General features: G+C 46.0%; 1 protein-coding gene across 1 annotated transcript; it reads right to left on the bottom strand.

Moving 5' to 3' along the window:
- Positions 1-241: 241 nt before the first annotated feature.
- On the bottom strand, positions 242-19,791 carry LOC119372107 (putative esterase PA0474). Its single transcript, XM_037642570.2, has 4 exons — positions 19,530-19,791; positions 17,555-17,742; positions 11,171-11,350; positions 242-440 (listed from the first exon to the last, which is right to left on the bottom strand). The coding sequence occupies exons 1-3, from the start codon at positions 19,596-19,598 to the stop codon at positions 11,188-11,190; spliced, it is 420 nt and encodes a 139-aa protein (XP_037498498.1). The 5' UTR covers positions 19,599-19,791; the 3' UTR covers positions 242-440; positions 11,171-11,187.
- Positions 19,792-20,480: the final 689 nt, after the last annotated feature.

Genomic DNA, 20,480 nt, shown 5'->3' with positions numbered 1-20,480 from the left:
TGTTGCAGAAGTTGACGTAACAGACAAGATGATAGACATGGTCGAAGTGCCAACATCAGATGGAAAGAAGACTTGGAGAGGAAAAAGAAGGAACGGTTGGACTTATCGGATGCTGAAAGAAAAAAAGAAGAGGACTGTGGCTCTTGTGAAAGAGCTTGAATCAAAGAAGCAAAAATTGATGGAAGACGCACAGTGAAGGCATTGCCGATGCAAATAAACAAGCTTTTCTGTTTATCGATGGACAATTATTGTATCTTTTAATATTTTATTCATTGTAAAGGATGCTTTCAGCCAAAATAACGCAATAAAGCAGCATGGTTTCCATTTTATACGAGCACCTCATAATTTGTTTTTATCACTCATGAGTGTGTTTCCAGTGCGCAGTTTCTTCCAAGCAGACGTACCGGTCATGGAATTTGCTTGAAATGGTCGTGAAAAACCTGGAAAAGTCGGGGAATTTGGAAAGATTTAATTGGTAGACACCCTGCCAAGTATCTGTACGGGTGAAATTATGTAAGCCATGCTATCGATATAACTGTGTAAGCATTGTAAATGCAGAGCTTTGTGCGTTGACATTGTTTGTATGAAATATGTACCTGCGTTTACATTTTATGTATTTCGAGATTGAATTGCATAGTGAATTGATTCGAAAGTTCTCTAGTGAATAATGACGAGCAATTTGTGATGGACTGAGTTATGGACTCGTGTATGTGGGATTTTTGGTTGTGTATGGGTGCGCTCATTAGTGTTTGAATATTATGTGATAATATTCTTGAAGTGGGGGGCAGTGTCACAAACGAGCGCTTATTTGGCGCGCCCGCTGCCGCTTTCAGGCGACAGCAGGAAACCACGGCGCCGAGAGTTCCGTCAAAGAGCGTGTGTAACGAAAAAAAAAACGAGTATCAAAACACGCCACAATTTAAGGTGCCAGCACCAGTTGCCTTTCCCAAGCACAACTTTCCTCACCTTCTCCGCAGATGCACGCTGGGAAAGCGAACACCATGCAAGCTCGAGAGAATTCGAGAAAACCACACGGCTACCGGTGGCGCATTCGCCACCACGAGTGGAACCGGCATCGCCCTTTCTCTAGCTTTGGCTGTGCCGCACACCAAGGACACCCGAAGCTTCTGGAACCCAGGCCCGTGGAGATATAAGAATGCAGGGATGGGGAGTCGGTCTGGAGATGGTGAAGTTAGTGAAGAAGTTGTGTTGTTCTATTGAGTGGTTCAGTAAGGCCAAAGAAGACGTGTTTTATGATGTAGATTGGCCAGTCGACCTTGAACAATCGAGTGATGACGCCGTGTGAGCAGTGAAAAGTTGCGTGACTCTTTCCTGGAAGAGAAACATTCGGGGCCGATGACGGAAGGGAACGACGACGATCAGCGCTGGAGTTTGCGTGTGTTTTCTGGAAGAGAAGCATTCAAGTATCGTTGCAAGAATTGAGGACTGGACACGTTTGGTGAATATTCAAGACCTTAAGTTTTCTTGAATAGTTTGTAATGCATGAGATTGCATTCGTAGTGCGATTTGTTTGTTCCTTCTCGTTGTTTTAAACACCATCCGAGTCGTATTGCGAGTTCTAATTGAGACCAGCCGAGTGTGCATGTTTGTGTGGTGCTTGTAATGCATGCAGAATGCCTCTGTTTCAAGAGGATTACAGATCCCACAGGGCCATTCCGCGTTGGTCTTATCAGAGGCTTGGAACAATGAGAGGGAGGCCATTACACTGAAAGTCACGCCTCGTACAACAAAAGCACATGTAGGGCTAAACGCTTCTGAAAAAATGCGAGTCAACCTAGCATTCCAGCTTTTCAGCGAGCATGTTCACAAGTGACTTTTCTGCTACAAGCGTGATCTCCAGCAAAAGTTCCGTATACTCAAGCCTACAAAGCATTTTTTAAAGCCTTCAGAAAAGTTCATTTTTCTCAAGGTCTTTGACCAGACTCAAAAAGTGCAGTTTTTGGAAGACTTTCTTATTTTATTAAGTGTATGGGAGGAGCGTGAAATGAAGCATGGTGGTGGTTTTCTAAGTGCAGAGACTGCCCTAGGACTCCGTGTAACACAGAAGAGTATGCTGTCTCTTGTGGATTATGTCACTTCTAAGCTCCAGTATAAGTACTTGCTTACTGCGAACTCAGTCAGGACAAAGTAGAGAATGCTTTTGGAATCGTGCGTCGGTCATTTGGATGTAATGATCATACGACTCCAGAACATTTCTTGATCATTATTAATAACATCAGCATCTACCACGTAGTGAAACCACCCAGAGGTGAAAATTCTATGCCTGAACTCACCACCGCAACCTTGGAGCCGTCTGATGCATCTCAACAAAAAGCTGGTCAAATGACGGCTCTTGGACAGGCTGTTGAACGAAGGAAATTTACTAGGTGCCACAGCTATGAAGGAGAAGCACAGCTCCTTGCTTCATCACAAGGACTACTTGGAAAAAAGAACGACAGCCGATTTTTTATTACATACAGTAAAAGCTCGTTAATTTGACTCGTTAATTCATAAAACCAGTTAATTTGGACACGTAATCTGGTCCCTGTAAATATACGCATCACTCTATGAAACTGGGCGCTCGTTATTTCGGACAGATTTGACCGCAAATCGGATAATTTGGCGACCGACTTTCGGGCCGCTGGCGAGGCTCGAAAACGAAAAAAGAACAATTCGGAACAAAAGTGAAGTTTAAACACAGCATCGCCATGGACATCAATTATCGACTTGAGACTGGTTGAATGCCTTTTCTTCACGTGTGGGTTTGGCAGTGCCATTTTGTTGCTTATTTCCCGTTGGTGTGCATCATTGAACGCCGTTTTATCGAGAAACGATTCAGTGACACTCGACGATTATATCGGCATTGATGATGGCGTTGCCACTGCCGGCTTTCTGACTGATCAGCAAATTGTCAAGGAAGCAATGCAAGGCAACAAATCCGAGAACGAAGAGCCTGAAGAGGAGCAGCCACACCATGAGCCACACAGGCCCCCTTGTACTGTGAAGGAAGCCGCGGAGGCCCTCGTCGTCCTTGAAGAATTTTGTTTTGGCACTGCAGACAGCATGCGAGCTGCTGAGCACCTTGAAGGGCTCAGAAAAATTGTGTCTGCGCAAATTTCTGCTCGAAAGCAGACAAGCATCCGCGATTACTTTGTGAAGTAAAGGTATGTTGAAAAAGCTCTTGCATTTATTGTGTTTATTTCGACCATTCGACAATTTGGACATTCGGTTAATTCGGACATTTTTACCGGTCCCTAGAAATCCGAATTAATTAGCTTTTACTGGTTACGTTGTACGGAAGACCCTGAAGAAAATATTGTGTCTCGAGTGTGCATCTTCATTACACATACCTGCCAAGTTTGGAGGAACGGAATCCGGGAGATCTACTCAAGGGGGGCGGGGGGTATAAAGTATGCCGACCGCGGGGGGGAGGGGGGGGGGGTTCTGCGATAGCAATTATATGAACACTGCCAGCGGGATTTTGCGGTCGCCGCTGATCTGTACAGAGTCCAAACCGATAACATCGCTTATGCATCGTCTGTGACACGTGCGAGTAAAAGCGCGCTAGCGCTAGGGACAAACGCGGTTGAAGCAGAGACGAAACGACCCGGCCGTCACCGTCGCGCGAAGGGCACATGCGATAACATCGCTCCGCGTGCGAGGCCTGTCGTCGCTTGCTTACCAGTTATTTCGTCGGGCAAGGAACCATAAGGGTTATCTAAGGTAAAACAAGTGCACCGTTGAGACGGGGACGGTCGCGAGCGCTGGCGAACGCGCTATCTCGACAGACATCGGTAACGGCTACCCTTTTAAGTGCTGGACTGCGGCGCAAAGTGAACAGCTACTTCATGCGCAATGAAACTGAGTGGAACCTTTCTACCATCGTTAAGAAAAAGAATCCTTTCTACTACGTGGCCAGACAACTTTGCTCATGTGGCCAGACAAAGCACTGGACGCGCGGGGCAAAACTGGATTTCCGGGAGATTTTCCTATGACCCGTACAACCGGGAGAAACGTTCGAAATCTGGTAGTCTCCCGGGTAATCCGGGAGACTTGGCAGGTATGATTACACATTCTTCCTGTTCAGGCCATGTCGAGTGGTAACGCTTCACTAACGAAAGCACTTGATCATGGTGGCTTGCTTTACCCATCGAAGCCACTTGAACACCTTGTGACAGAACTTGAGAACACATTTACTGTTTTTTTTTAGCTGCAACAAGCGGCATGCTCAGAGCATGACCTGTTTTATGAGGTTTATTCAAGGAAATGAACTCAAAATGGTTGGCTGCCAAGTCCACAGTCGTGAAGTGACAGCAAACATTATTAAATTTTATGACTTAGAAGAATGGACTGTTGGGCGAGTTGGTAATTCATGATGAATGAAAATAGCGCAAAAAAAACGTAGGACGAGCGAAGGAAAGAGCTGTAGCCTTCTTCGTCTCATTCTATCTTTTTTTAGCGCTATTTTCATTCGTCATAAATTTTATGCTCTTACGAACTGCATTTTCTCGCCAAAGCTTCAAACAAGTCTAAAAATTCGCGGAGAGAAAAGCAAAAACTTCTTAAGATGAGGAGGTGCCAGTGAGTGTTGTGTCGAGTTTAATGTGGTGTGCTTCAGTTTCGTGTTGTAAGAAGTTACATGCTAAACAATAAAGATGCTGTCTATGCTGATTTCTTGTCCACTGTTTAGTGTTGCAATACTACTTTAGTGCCCTTAACCAGCCCTGCCAGAAGCTTTGGTGCTGTTATAGTGCTCTCTTCAGCAAAAAGTGGGGGCTTCAAGGTGCGCAGTTTGCAGATGCAGCACCATTGTGCTCTGCTCAGTTTAGGTTTAAAGCGCCCCTAAACCACCTGCGATAATTTTTTAACATTTCAAGTAAATGCGCGCATCGAGTTCAGAATGCCATCGCGATGAACAAAGCCAAACGGAGCAGTGCTACAAGCACGGGCGCACCGCTAATTCCAACAAACAATCCCTCCTCCTCTCTGGACCTTTCGAGAATTCCCAGAGTTCGTCGTGACATCAACATTCACGTATGGTCATGTCATCCACAAAAAGAAACTGTTTGTCCACTTGCAGGCACGAGCACTGACCACTCTTTCTCGTCGCTGCGCGAGGAGGAGCACTCAGCTAGGAGGAGAGAGGAGCCGATGGATGAACAGGGCTTAGTGAAGAAAGAGCAAAGTGAGCAGGGACCACTTTTGGATCATGAAACGCGTGTAGCTCTGCTATTACGGCACCGTTTGGACAAATTTCTGCGTTTGCATGTTTGTTGAAGACTTATGAATAACTGCAACACCACAACTAAATTTCCACCCCTGGGTGGTTCAAGGGTCCTTTAAGCCTGATTGTTTACTTACATTGTCTTCAATGTAGACACTTGTGTAATTAGCGTTGTGGCAACCCTAAAGGAACTTTCATTTTATGTAGAGATGGGCGAATAATTGGGCGTTTCGAATATTTGAGCGAATATTGGAGCATTCGAATTCGCTTCGATACGAATTTAGATTATTCAAAATTTCGAAGTATTCGAAATGAACGAATATAAGTATATATTTGACCCCACATAACACCCTGTAAAGGTGATTTCACTGCTGTGTCTGGTTGCTGTGCCGTGAAACCACCCTCCAGGAAAAATCTGCACTGCTGCGAAGCCACACTTCAAGGTTAAATGTACATTTTTTTTTTTTAAGTTTAAAAGCGTGTCGTATGGGCTTATTTGTGCTCAGTAAGTAATTTTTAAATTGTAACGCACTGTACCACTTATAACGTGCACCCTACTGCTATTCAAATCTTGATACTATTCAATTGCTTCCACTTCATTTCAAACCAAAAAAGTGACATTCACTCATACCTAGTTCGAATCCTTAAAAATACTGTGCAAGGGTCATGACAAAATTGCTCATTTTTCATAACAATATGTGGTACATGCTATTCGAACTATCCGATTTGAAATTATTCGACCAAATCACTATTCGCTTAGGATTCGCTTTAAACCTCAAGTTTACTACTCGCCCATCCCTAATTTTATGGCCATATAGAATAGCATTGGCACAATGCAGGACACTTATTTCTCGAAGTAGATTGAGAAGAATTTAAATCGTGGCCAAGAGAGCCACAACCATGAATCCAGCAAGCAACGTTTGCACACTTTTCAGCCGAAGCCAGGGCTGTCTTTTGAGTCAAATACGCATGGATGAGAGCGCCATGGAGTGAACCACGAATGAAATAAAAATAAATGATAAAAGCAACATGCTTTCACCAAGTTCTAGAAGTGTAGGATAGCATGTGCAAGCGCCCGCACTGAACGCATGCCAGCTAGAGGCAGCGCCACCTGTCCAGAGGATCGAGGAATATTACGCTAATACTCCGCCGCTCTGCACAATAGAAAAGTTTTCTAGCCTCTATAACTCAGAGTTCACCTACAAAAGAATGTTCTGGAATGCAAATGAAGAGCTCAAAAAGCAAAACAGCAGTGAAAATGCCACCACTAAAAAGGCAGCACTCCTCACAGAAGGAGAAGTGGCTGCCCCGTGGCGATGTGGGAAAACAAGCGCAAATGCTAAGACAGACATACACAAGGCACCAACCTTCAACTATTTGCTAATTATAGCTCATGCGACTACATCCAGCAACCTGAATCATGGAGACTGATGATAACAATTAAGCGATATAGTATATAGACCGCTTATAACGTAAGTCGCCGGAGTCGCGAATATCCGCACTATAAGCGGTACCGCACTATAACCAAAACAACCTTCTACAAAGGCTGCACCTGCGCAAAACGCGTTGAGCATGTAGCCTCGCGTTTCCGATAATCGACATAAGCGATTTGGGGCGCTTACAACCACTTAAATCTCCGAATGTTCAAAAATTAACCGCCAAAGACACGCATTGCCAACGAAATGAACACGGGGGAAAAAGCAAACAAAACAAAGTGCCTTCGCGGAAATTCGCCCACTACGTTTCAGGCCACCTCGAGGTATGTGCATTACACAGAAACCATGTCGAGTCGCGACCGAAATTTCACGTGCTGAGCGGTACCGATCGTTCGATTTCACGGGCGCGCACGCGATGTCCAAGACATTGCAATCGAATCCGGAACCACCATTCGAGAGTTGCTTGTGCCAACCATGCCCTCGTTTTCATTAACGATATGATTCTCTTCCCTTCAAGTGCAGCCATCACAAAAAGTTTCGTTGATTCCGCACCAAACCGCAACTTTCATCGCCCGCGACCGCTACCGAAAAGCAACCAACGCTGATTAGGCCTAGCGTGCGGTTCAGCATGTTGTCGTGGGAAGTTTCTCCAAGACAACATGAAGATCGGACGTCGAAAAGATCGCACTCAAGCACTAACCCAAGAACAGCGCGCATGATAGAAAGGTTGTGCGGTTTATGTTCGCGGCTGGGGAGATCAACGGCGACAAAAGCCCGCCAAGCTCGTTTAAGCCCGCGCAAATGACAGAAAAGGCGAAAGCTCGCGTCATGAAGCCGCAAAACTTTTCAATTTGCGGACGAGGTAGCAAACGCGATATCTGTAGCAAGTGTGATAACGACGACGCTTTTCCCGACAGGAAACTTACTTTAAAGCGCACTTGATGAGGACGCGATCGTAGTGCGTTCCACGCGTAACGCACTGCCGGCAAGCGGCTGCGGAGCCTTGCCGCCGCCGGTGCAAAGGCTACTCCGTCGCCTAGGCAACCACCATCCTTCCCCACTCGGCGAGCCCGCACAGTGCTGCCGCGGTCTTTTTCCTCCCTCCGCTTCTCGTTCGTTCACTGTGCGTGCCTTCGCCCTTCGTAACGACCTCGTCGCTCCCTCCCCAGCGGCGTACCTCCTTTGAGAACTGCACTCGCTACCGCGTTTGTCAGAAATATTTTCTCGCAACCGCATTATAAACGGTATTTCATCTTGGGGGACTGCATAATAAGCGGTATGCGTATACATGCGTTCTATGGGAGGGTAAACGGGAGTCGAAAAAGACCGCATTATAACCGGTCCTGCACTATATGCGGTTACGTTATAAGTGGTCTGCACTGTATACAGTGGAACTTCGATTATACGTCCCCCGGGTCCTGCGACGACCCGCGTTTTACGACGAATTGGCTTGGTCCCGGCAAAACCCCCATAGAAATAATGTATTAAAAACCTCAATTGTACGACGCAATTTTCGCCGGCCCCCGCCCTCGTACGACGCTTCGCTGGACTGTCCGAGAAAAAAAAGACCTACGATGACGCGGGCTGGCACGCAACACACTGCGGGCCGGGCGAAAAAAGTCGGAAACCGAGTTCGTATTCGTGCTGCCACCACAGAGCCTCTTCATTTTTCGACACGCGGTCGGCCATAGCTAGCCAGAGTCAACGTTGGCCGGAGCCAGCCGGAGCGCATTCGTTTTGTCGCATTGCACTGCGCACTTCCGTTGTCGCCTTGTTTTTTTTCTCTCTCTTCTTTTGGGTGGTTTTGTAGTGACCGTTGTGAGCAGATAACATGGCAGATAATTTCGAGCTCGCTTTCTAGTATGCGATAACTTTCACTAGATTTCGTGTCGTTATACCGGACGTGTTTGAACGGCGATTGTTGAGCCAATGTTTGCGACAGCCGCGGGAACCGGAACTCGCCGCTGTCTAGCTACCAGAGGGCTGGGGCGTTTTAGCCGCTCGCGATTGGTCGAAGTTTGCAAATCGAATAGGCCTACTGCCGTGCCATTCCTTCACGTGGTTGCCTCATCGGTTGGTTGTGCTGCGCCGCAGCTGCTGTGTCCACGTGCAAAATTTTCTGTGTTCGGACATTGGTGTGCGAGGAAGCTTTCGAATTCTTGGTTGCGAGTGCTGCGTCTCGCAATGTCGCGGAACCGAAAACCGCTGACACTCGGAGAAAAGCTTCGCGTAATCGAGGAGGCAGAGAAGCGGAACGGAGCAACGAAGGCCAGCATTGCCCGCGACCTGAACATTCCCGTGTCGTCGCTGAAAACGATCCTCGCGAAGAAGGACAGCATCCTACTAAAGCGGCAAAGTTCGGCCTGAACAGGAAGGCCGCGAAAGATGGCAAATATGCTGCATGGAGAAGGCCCTCGTTGAGTGGTTTGCGTCAGGCCCGCAGTTCAGGAATCGCCGTGGATGGCGCAATTTTGAAGGAGAAGGCTGAGACAGTTGCATTGCGCTGCGGCATTGACGACTTTAAAGCCTCCAATGGCTGGTTGGATCGCTTTACAAAAACGCAGTGGAGTTGTGTACAGCCGCTGCTGTGGAGAGAGCGCGTCAGTCAGCTCCGACACTGTAGAAAAGTGGACTGCGTTGCTGCCGGAATTGATACGGGAATACAAGCCGTCCGACGTGTTCAACGCGGACGAAACTGATTATTTTATAATATGCAGCCAGAACAGACATTGGCATTCAAAGGAGAGAGCTGTCACGGGGGTAAGCGAAGCAAAGAGCGTCTTACCGTATTGCTTTGCGCTAATGAAGACGGCTCTGAAAAGCTTCCTGCCCTCGTGATCGGCAAGTTTGAGAAGCCGCGATGCTTCAAGAATTTGAAAAGGCTGCCGTGCCAGTACACGTTCAACCGGAAAGCCTGGATGACGGCTGCTATGTTTTCTACATATCTGCAGCAGCTGGACTCCAAACTGGGGACTAAGAACAGAAAGATTCTTCTTCTGCTTGACAATGCGCCATGCCATCCATCAGATATGTCGCATTTGAGAAATGTGAAAGTTGTATTTCTGCCCCCCAATTGCACTAGCCAGCTGCAGCCACTTGACGCTGGCGTCATCAAGTGCATGAAACAGAAATATCGGAAGTTTCTGGTGCAGCGTCGGCTGGCGGGCATGGAACGCAAGCAGTTGGATAAGAAGCTTTCTGTGCTTGATTGCAATACACTACATTGCTAGTGCATGGGACGCAGTCACGCCAGAAACTATCGCCAACTCCTTCAGGCACTGCGGCTTTAATGGAAGTGGTGCTTGTTCTACCAGTGAAGCTGCCCTGCCTGTTGACGATGAACCAGAGTTCGGCAGCCTGGAGCTGCCTGGATCTTTCGCGGACTATGTTGGTGCCGACGACGACGTTGCAGTGTGCAGTGAAGTGTCGCTGGATGACATTATCGAAACTGTGCGTCCCGACACTGCGGGGGAACTTCCGACGAGGAAGAGATGGACGACGCTGCAGAGGCTAGCGTGTCCGTTCCGACTTACGCAGACGTGTTGTGCTACGTCGACCACATTCGGCGGTTTGCTGCCAGATGTTGCAGCTATCGAAAGAAAGCTGATGCGTCGTGGCTGGGCAAACTCTCAGAAGAAAATCACAGATTTTTTTAAAAGGTGAGAAATAAAGGTTCGTTCACACCTCCGATAAAATGCGTGGTTGTCATTTTTTCAATTAATTTAATCTACGTTCCTCGGAGCAGCGTAGGTTTGTGCCGCGGACTTTCTTAGGCATTATGTGCCCGCTGTTGTGGGGCAAAAATGACCGTCACTGCCTATATTCTCGGTTTTTCGATTATACGACGCCCGGATTATACGACGATTTTGCGCGGTCCCCTGAAAGTCGTATAATCGAAGTTCCACTGTAGTCATTCAGTGAAACTAATTTCCGACATTATATGAATGCCTCAATGCAAACAGCCCAAAGAAAGGTAAATGGTCAAGGTTCGTTGGACTATTCTCAAATTAACAAATCCATTAATCAAGAAGTGCCAAATCCAACATTTACTCCTGCATACCAACTAGTGTACTGTAGCAGTTTACATTTACATTTTAACTGCAACACAGGTTTGAGGTGCTCTGGTCAGATGAATGCAGTGTCAAAATATTGTTGAAACTGGCATCACTATATTGTCAGTACCATTAAACTATTGTGTTTTTCTAAGTCCCACTATAAGTAGATTCGGCCATTTTAGAAATGAAAAAAAAAAAAAAAACTCGTAATGTACTAGCATAACTGAAATCACTCCCCGCCATTCTGCAACAGTATTGTTGACTTGGACTTGATGGACTTCAACAATCTATGACAAAAGCAGCAGTAACTAAACACCCAGGCTAACTTTTCCTCTGTACTCCACTCCACATTCACAGCATATAAGAAACAGGTAACTAGTACATGGCAATACTCATCATAGAATTGGTAAATTGTCCAGAATGCAACATCACACTAGGTGAAGCTTGTTTCGTACCAATACTGTCGACACTGCTACTCTTGGGGAACGACTAGTGCAGTCTGTGTCCCTTGAACCAATATCTTCTTGGTGGTCTTGTCGAGAATGTCCATTTCAGCAAAGGCCACTGTGCGTCCAGCACGGGTGATTCGTGCCTCCATCAGGATGGTGTCTCCCAGTTTGGCAGCACCAAGAAACCTGAAAGGGAGAAAAAATGTCAGAATAAACTTTATAATTCAGATGGCACTCACAATTATTCATAACGTAGCGCAATAAAGACAATGCGATGATGTAGTTGGTCCCCACTTTTGACATTAAGCCATAAAAAATAATTATGGGGTTTTCCGTGCTAAAACTGCAATCTGATCAAGATTACGGCTTTCTGATCAAGAATATGATCGAATCTAGTCAGGACTATGCGCAACGCTGACTAACACTCTCCTGTTTGCATGCAGAGAAATACACAATAATGTAGACGGGAGGACGATCACCGTTGTAGCTCAATTAGTAGAGCAGCGGATGCATTATCCAAAGGTTACAGGTTCGGTTTCTGCTGGTGGAAAGTTGCTTTTTAGTCCACTTCAATTTCTTCACATTTGTGCTACAATACGGTTGAAAGGCTACAAATAACATTCCCTATACCTTCCTTGGCTTCCTTGGCTTCACTGTCTGTTGGTTTTTATTAAGGTTTTGTCTAACAAAGCAAAACGGGCCCTTAAAATACCCCTTCTTTCGTTCAATCTGATCAAGAGGTATGCCAAAGCAGGGGATTCCAGGTTAAAATATTGACAAGCTGGGACTGTTGGTGCATTCAGTGCATCAAACACGAGCATCTTTACATTCCACCCCCGCTGGAATCCAAAAGCGGTGGTGAGGTTTGAAACCATGGCATCATGGCCAGCAGTGCAATGCTGCAGCCACCAAGTTTCCATAGCGGCTCGGTTACATCATCGACTGTCCTTGTTGTAAAGGCACTTTACCACTATCCCCCAAGAGTAACATATATAACAGCTGCATCTTACCAGCACTGACCTACGGAGCAGAAACCTGGAGATTACAAAGAGGGTTCAACTTAAACCGAGGACAATGCAGCAAGCAATGGAAAGGAAAATGATAACCTTAAGGAACAAGATGAGAGCAGAGTGGGTTGGGAACAAACGGGTGTTAAGGACATCTCAGTTCAAATCACGAAGGAATGGACATGGGCAGGGCATGTAGCGCGTAGGCAAGATAACCACTGGTCATTAAGACTAACAGACTGGGTTCAAGAGAAGGCAAACATGCGAGGAGAGACAGAAAATGTGGTGGGCAGATGAGATCGAGAAGTTTGTGGAACATGGCTGCAGCAAGTGCCGGACTGAGTCAATTGGTGAAACATGGGAGAGGCCTTTGCCCTACAGGGCGTAGTCAGCCTGATGGTGATCTTGAAACTGGAAACCTGAAGTACCTACCTAGTGTTGGGAGACTTCTGGAGCGAACACTGAAACTGCTCCCTGTCTTGTGCAACAACTTATTCATACCAACGGCCTTGATGCCTTTGCTTTTTAAAGCACAGCTGTGAAGCCCTCACTCGTGGGTTTCGCATCAATATGGTGTTTGACCGAGAGAATGATTCGCGCAAGCGAGGTTGAAAGTGAGTGAACGCAGAGCATAGCAAAAATATGCGTACAACGGTAAAATGAAATAAGCTGATAAGGAAAACTGTTGTCGGTGGTGAGGCTTTGAACCTAGGTCCCAGTGCTCAGAAACCGAGCGTCATAAACACTAGGCTAAATCACCAATACTTGCACATGGCCATATCTGAACTATATGCCTGAGTTCTAACTGTAGTACTCCCAATGGAAGCTTTTGCAAAAGATTTCGTGACATTGGAATAAAGGCCCCCTCTGGACAGCATGTGAAGCTGACATGGAGCATTGTACGCGTCGGGAAAATTCTGAGAAAGAAAAAAACTGAATGCCAAACGCGCGCCATTCCCGATGCGTTTCAGCTGTTTATGGGATGGGCCTTCCGTTGGGGCGTTCTATCACCAATTGAAATGCCGCCCATCAATGCAGATCATGTCAGAAACGGCTCATGGAGGGAACAGAGTGGAGAACTACAGCAATACGCTGGCCAATGTTAGAAGGAGGAAGGGAACCATGGTACAATCATCATGGTTCCCTTCCTTCTTCTAACATTGGCCAGCGTATTGCTGTACTGCAACAAGAACAGTAACTTGTCGATGTTCTAGGAAGGGCCGAAATGCAGGACAAGCAAATAAAAGTGCGCGATACTGCACGTCACAGAACGCAAAGACCACACTACTTTCCCCTTTTCGTTGTGTCATGCTGGTCCCATGTGACGTTTCCATTCTGCAGTTGACACCCCGTTGCGTGCACTTTGAAAACACCAGTAAGTCGGCTTTACCGCAAGAATGTTTTCCACACAGAACCTCTCGTTCCCAGACTGCTTTCCTAGCTCTAAGCACATTCACCCCTCCGCTTCCAGCGATAATGCGGAGCACCGCAAAGGCTTTTCAAAACACACTGCAGGAATGACAGGCCTTATTGTAAGTTCTCCCCTGTACAAAGAGAACGCGAGGAACGAAAGAAAGGAAAGGAAGGGATTAGAGGAGAATGGAAAAAAAATAGTTTGCCTGCTAGTCTGTGATCGAGGCTATCCGCATTAAAAACAAACCTGCTCGCGCATGCACGGTAACTATTTCGCAAGCTGTCAATTACCAACGGGAACCATGCAAGCCGTGCGTTCCCGTGTTCACACTTTATTTCTGAACAATGAGCAATGCAACCAGTGAAAGTGCTTAGTCTGCTGCTGCTGCTAAAGGAATTAATTGCCCAGGCAGAAGCTCAGTGCCGATCACGCAAGACTCCTGCAAAGCTCCAATTTCACATATGTGTGTATCGTAATCATTGGTGACTTCTCTTCTGTTTTGATTCGCTGCTTACACACTGACCAGGTTTGGCATAACTTGATCAGGTTTCTCTCGCCTCAGTGACTCCGCATGGTCAATTGTCTGACAGAAAAGAAACATGCGTTTATGCATGTTTCTACGAACATTGGCTGCTGACACAAGCAAATTGCCTAATATATTTAAGTAAGCTATTTGTGTTATTAAGGGGAGATGCTACTCGAAGACACTTTTTCTTTAATATTCACCCTAGAGCAATGAAACTTGAGCTGCTTATAGAACTTTTTATGCTGATTTCAAATATATAATTAGTTTTCTTGCAAGCTGCATACTTTTAGTTCTGCAACATGACAAAGTGAAAAACTGAAGCATTTTGCCCCCCCTCTTTTCAGACCTAAACTTCAATAATTTTTTACAATTGATAGTTCATAATGTTTCAAATAAAGTGCGGAATGCAAATAACTAATTAGGAAGTCCATACAAAATATGTACTAGACGTGAAAAATTTTAACGTTGGAAGTTCATATTTCTCCTACCCTAGTAAAAGTTTACATAACTTTTTTTTATTTTATAATAAGAATATCGAAACTTAAACAAGATAATTGCATTTCTCGTACTTTGGAAAAACTTTGGGAAAAATTTCATGCAGATCTGAGCACCAGAAGTACCCGAAAAAGGAGGGGCACATTGACAAAAATGGCAAAATTTGTGTTTTGAGAAAAACGAGTTTTAAAGTCAAAATTGCATGTTTATTTATCAAAGATGTCATTGAATGCAACGGAATTTGTACACAAGAAAGAACAATCCTCCTTGTAGTGGCCACTGCCATTAAAATGCGCCAGCACCATAGGTTTGGCCCTCACGGCTCTTTCGAGCTGACTCCTCGACAAGAGATTTTTTCTTCAGTGCACGCTGACGGGCCCTTGCTTCTCCTGTTAGTTTTTGAGACATTTTTTTCTGGCGTGTGCTGTCCCGTGATGAGCCAAGAGCAACCAGATCATGAGACGGGAGCACGCCAAGCTCTTCCAGAACACGTTCAAAACTGGAGTGCCCTCGATTAAACCAACATGTTCAGTGCTGTCATATCAGCAATCAACAAAGACTCATCATCCTGCGATTTTTCTTCGTCTTCGAAGAGTCCGATCTTTTTCTGGGAGGCACTCACATATTCGAATGCCGCGGTAAACTCGTCGGACGCATCGGCGTCACTGCCACTACGCCTTGCGGCAGCAGACGATCTTTTCGTGGTTTGAGTGTTCGGCTTTGATTTGCGCCGGCGTCCTCACAATTTGTGCGTCGCGTGAAACTTCACAGGCCGGTGACCGCGCTTCCTACGGCTTTCTTCATCAATAACGGATAAGCACTCGAGAAAAGCGTTGTTCAGCTGCGCTGCTCGACGAGACACGGATCCTGCAAGTAGGCTTCACAGCACACACAGGCGCGCAGCGGCCAATGGCGGCTCCCGATCCGTACCACGTGATTTAAAGCCAGTCGCGGCGCTCGAAGAAGGCGGCAAAAGCGTGCTTCTCTTTATTATTTCTTGCGCTGCAGCAGCGCGGGAAACCGTTGTTATTTGAAGAGTGAGGCTCGGCTCTTCGCCTCATGCGGTCGACAATGGTGAGCGGCGGCGCATTATCAGCGGCAAGGTGCTCGAAGATGACACACTTTCGGCCTTTTCACAGCCACCTTGTGCTCTTTAGACGCAATTTTAAAGCATTTCCAGTTGAGTCTCGACATTGATATTTTTTTTCAGAACAGTAGAGGTACTAATCTTAACAAAACAGGCGAAAACAAAAAATCGATAATTTTTTAGAAAACTCGTGTTTTTCGACCCGCATCTCCCTTTAAAGGGTCGGTTAAGCACTTTGCATTGTCATTTTGTAGACAAGGCTCCTGTGAAGGTGCGGGTTGAATGCTTATTGCAGTGCATGCGGCAGGGAAAATACAACCTTGTGTCAAAACAGCCAGAAAACACTGCTCTTTTCTTCGCAATGTCGTAACAAGCTACAAAGCAAGCAGGCCCAACATTTATTGGCTGGTTTCTTGATTGAAAGAACATTTTGAGTCACAGTATTAATAATAATATTTAGCTAATATAAATGAAAAGCATACAGGTCTGTGATGTCAAAGAAACCCAAAAAGTAATTAATCTTTGCTATTCTAGTCTCGGTCTAAAGTTGTCTGCTTCAACTCTCAATTTCTCCTACATTCACGCGAAGCGAAACGGGGTGCTATGAACGCGTTCAGGTGGCTCCTTTAGAGCACCCCGCTCCAGCTTGAAGTGCTCTCATTTTCGACCTTCGAGCGCAACCGAGATCTGGTGGTGTTCCAGTCATGAGGCTCCTGCAGTTTCCATTGTTGACGTCACCTGTGGCCACAGGCAAAGCGGTCCCTCAGTCTTGCTTGTTCACAGTAGAAGACGTGCTGACTTGTTTCCTTACCTGAGCAACGGGCAAGTGCCGGCATGTTCGTCTCGGACACACTTTCTCTGGCTCGGATCAAAGTTAGTTCCGCGCTGTAGCAATTTGTGTCAGGGCACAGTAGCGACCAGCCGCATGTACCCTAAGGCATACCATCCATCTCAAGCGCAATCGCTTGACCTTTTCCTTATAAAGGGGTACTGACACAATATTTCGCGGCCGAGATAGCATGCGGGATCGATTCCGGTGAATGTGCGTATATCATCTGCAAAATACCAACAGCGAATATAGCTTGGGAGTTATTTTCAATGAATTTTGAAGTTTGCATGAGCGATCAACATCCTCGCGCTACTGACACCCTCAAAGGGGACCCTTGGGGACCCCCTACTTCCCTCATGTGACCACGCTGCAGCAAGTTATGATGACGTCATAGCCGCCATGTTTTTTTGCCACGTTGGCTCCAGCAGCCTACTACTCGGTGGCTGCTCGCGAACCACGCGGAAGTGCGTCACAGTTCTGTGTGCTGACGTGATCCAGCGCTGAACCCGCTAGGTGGTGATAGTTGCACCCGGAGGCTTGTCGTTTTTGAAACCGAAACTGACACTGGTTGGTAACGAGCAGCCTGTAATTAATTATCTGTCATTCGCTGCAGCAAACAATTGGCCGTGTTATGACTAACAGGCCCCCAGCAACACATTGCAGCAAAAAAACGCGAGGCCAAAATTTTTGTGTCAGCACCCCTTTAACTTGATGGCAGCATTAAGAAAAGAAAAAAGGATGACGATAACAGGGCTCAAAAGAAGCGGGAGTGCTGTCCGGTTGTCGGAACAGCCTAGCAGTAGATAGCTGCACAGGACTGCTCACCGCATGCACAGGCGAATTCTCATTCATTTTGTCGCTGTGCTCCATCGTATGGCGCTTATCGGCTGGGCGATCGACACTCGTGCGTTCAGTTTAAAACAATGAGCAGCCGTACCATAAGGCCACATGTGCCATCAAGTGCCTGTGCCTGCATGCAGCAGTGTGTGAGTCGGTCTTAGCCACAGTGCCTGTAATGTGCAAGGGGCTCACCTTGCCTTCAGTTCGGTGGTGGAGAACAGCACGTTTTTCTCATAGGCCGTCTTCAGTAGTGCGCAGGTATACAGGTCAATCAGGACGGTGGCCATGCCCCCATGGAGTGAGTTGTTCAGGTTGCAGTGTGGCTTTTCAAGTTGCAATTCAAATTGGGCCACTTGGTCCTTACAGGAAATCAGCTTCACCTGTACCAAGTGATTTGAAAAGGGGGCCATATAACAAGCACACTGCTATGACTTACACAATGAGAGGGGAATTTAAGGGCTCGTTTTTCTTTTTTGTTACACACAACCTTAACGAAAACCAAAACACAATTAATGAAGCCAATGGAAGTACAGGGGACGTTATTTGTATTCTATAAACTGTAATGTAGTAATTGTTATACAGATTTCAAGAAATAAAACTTAAAGTCCAGTTTAATGAAAACTACTACATTACAGTTAAAAGCATTTCTACCTCAAAGGTGGATGCACACAACCCTGTGCCAATAAGAGCACACTCTAGACTGACGTCATAAGGCGCATAATTGGCGGCAACCCTGCCGTGGGAGAACATTTTCAAGTACATGGGCAGAACTATTTATTCAAACATGGAGGAAATCGGCTGCACCTTTGCCATCTGGGCCAAGCTTCTCCTGCCTTCTAAGCCTTTTCGACATTTTTTGCAGTCAGAACTTGATTACAGAGAGAGAAAGTGGAAGACAGTGCTTGTTCCCCCCCCCCACCCCTCTTGAACTTCTCACCCAACTCCCAGAGCTGGCATGTCACAGTGTGATGTCATATACAGTACCCAAAGACTGAAGTAGGACAATACAGGGCTAACTAATGCACATTTTCCTTTCTACCGTCTTTGGTTTGGGCCATATCAGCGTGACTTCGACTCGAACACGTAGATCAGAGCCAACAGTTTCTTTAGAGACCAGATTCGTCACGACGTGACGTGGTCATCTCGAGTAACTGCGCATAAAAGCCGTCATACTAAAAAATTTGATGTCGCCTTTGAATCCGTGAGTACTGTACTTCAATGTGTTCACTTGGATTTAGTGACCAATAACTAAATCCAAGTGTTCACTTGGATTTAGTTATGGTGCAGTGCAAGTTCAACAAACCTGCTAATTTTTATGTTTTACTTCTTTATGACACTATCAGATCTATCTGTTTGAGAAAAGGTTACCTAAAGCCAAGAAGGCGCTAGAGGTTCATGACATTATGGCAACTTGGTGCAAGAACCTCAAGTAGAACAGAGATTTGGGCAAGTTTGGTGGGGTTCATCTTGAAAGCAGCACAGCAACACGAGGACGAAGAAACAGCGCCTGTCTCGCTGTTTTTTTCTTCGTCCTCGTGTTGCTGTGTTGTTTTTAAGATCAACAACCTCAACCTTCCTTGCTTGCCGCACATTCCTCTTGGAATAAAGCTGGATATTTGTGGTAACGTAGAACGCTGACTTACAAATGCAGCTCAAGTTTTTTTAAGTCTCGCTGTGACAGAGGACTGTGTTTACAAGTATTCGTTCAAAGTGAAATGTTATAACGACACTGGATTTTTCTATAAAACACTTGGCTTAATCTAAGCACACGGGCCCCGGGCATTTTAGCCTCCACTTAATTATGGCCGCCGAGGCCGGCATTCAAACCCGCGACCTTCGGGTCAGTAGTCGAGCACCATAACCACTAGACCACTGTGGCGTGTGAATGCGTTGCCTTGGCTCCCCAGTGCCTTAGCTATTAACATCTGTCGATTTAACGGCAAATTCGATTAGATTAACGATTTGGCGCGGCTTCGGAACGAACGATAACCTAGCAGCGGACGGATACAAGTAGACTTTATCCGTCCTCTGTGCGGATAAACACAATCCGGATAGGAACGAGCGGCAGTCACGTGCGCCTGCTCGAATCCTTACGGGATCGTAACGATCGTAACCTCAGTTTTAGCGAATCAATAGTAGGTAAAGTAGAAACAAACACATCACCCACCTTGTGTATAAACGACTGACAATAAGGCAAATCTTTAAAGAAAGCGATCGCGTTGATAGCGCGCTGCATCCTCAACTTCGGCGGAACGTACGCGATTTTTGCCGATAAAAGGCACTTAAGGATCGGTGAGCCTGTTGATCCCTGTCACCGGAATGGAGTCATAAAGATATCTAACTTAATTGAGGTCAGTGTCACGAATTAGCAAGATTCGTAGCTTATCCCGCGCTTAGATCGTACTTCGGCGTGAGGTTGAGTTGCCGGCCTGATGCCAGTGCAATTATTCACCCATCAGTCTTCCGACCTGAACAGTGGAGCGATTATACTTCCGTTAAACATGCCCCTTGAAGCCTCTGATGACTTTTTAATCTCGAAGGCTATGCTTTTTTTATAAGCAATGATTAAAATTAAATTAATTGAAATATTTTAACGAAAGCACAGTTTTCACGATTTGTTTTTGTTACCTCGAAAGAGGGATTGCCGTGGTATGTTGTGGACGAATCTTGAAGGCCATGCTTTTGCGTGGCGCTTCCGCAGAAAGCACCTCAAGCACTAAGAACAATCAACGGATTCATTAACGTTGTTTCACAAGAAAAAAAAAGCAAAATAAACAGTGTTCAATTTCAAGCTGAAGAATTCTTTTCAGAATATTGTCCGAACAATGATAGCTACTCTCGAAGGCAATGCATTCTGTCGGCTGCAAGTGCCAAGCCTGCAGCAAGGTCGGAACTTATGGGTCGAGTTATTCAAGTTAGCTCTTTAAATTCATAAAAAAATACAAATATTTTTCTTTGTCTGCTTGCCCCCATCTTTCCCCGCATTAAGCTCTGCTTAATAGAGAGCAGCTTTTTCTTTTTTTTTTCCCGCTTTTACATCTGCAGTTGGCCAAAGCATGGCCTTCGAGATTCGTTTTGTAGCTGGTGCCGACGTATGCATATGGGATATGAGTGTTCC

The sequence above is a fragment of the Rhipicephalus sanguineus genome, chromosome 10 (assembly GCF_013339695.2).
Source record: "Rhipicephalus sanguineus isolate Rsan-2018 chromosome 10, BIME_Rsan_1.4, whole genome shotgun sequence".
Lineage (NCBI taxonomy): Eukaryota > Metazoa > Arthropoda > Arachnida > Ixodida > Ixodidae > Rhipicephalus > Rhipicephalus sanguineus.
This window is presented reverse-complemented; position numbering and strand designations above follow the sequence as displayed.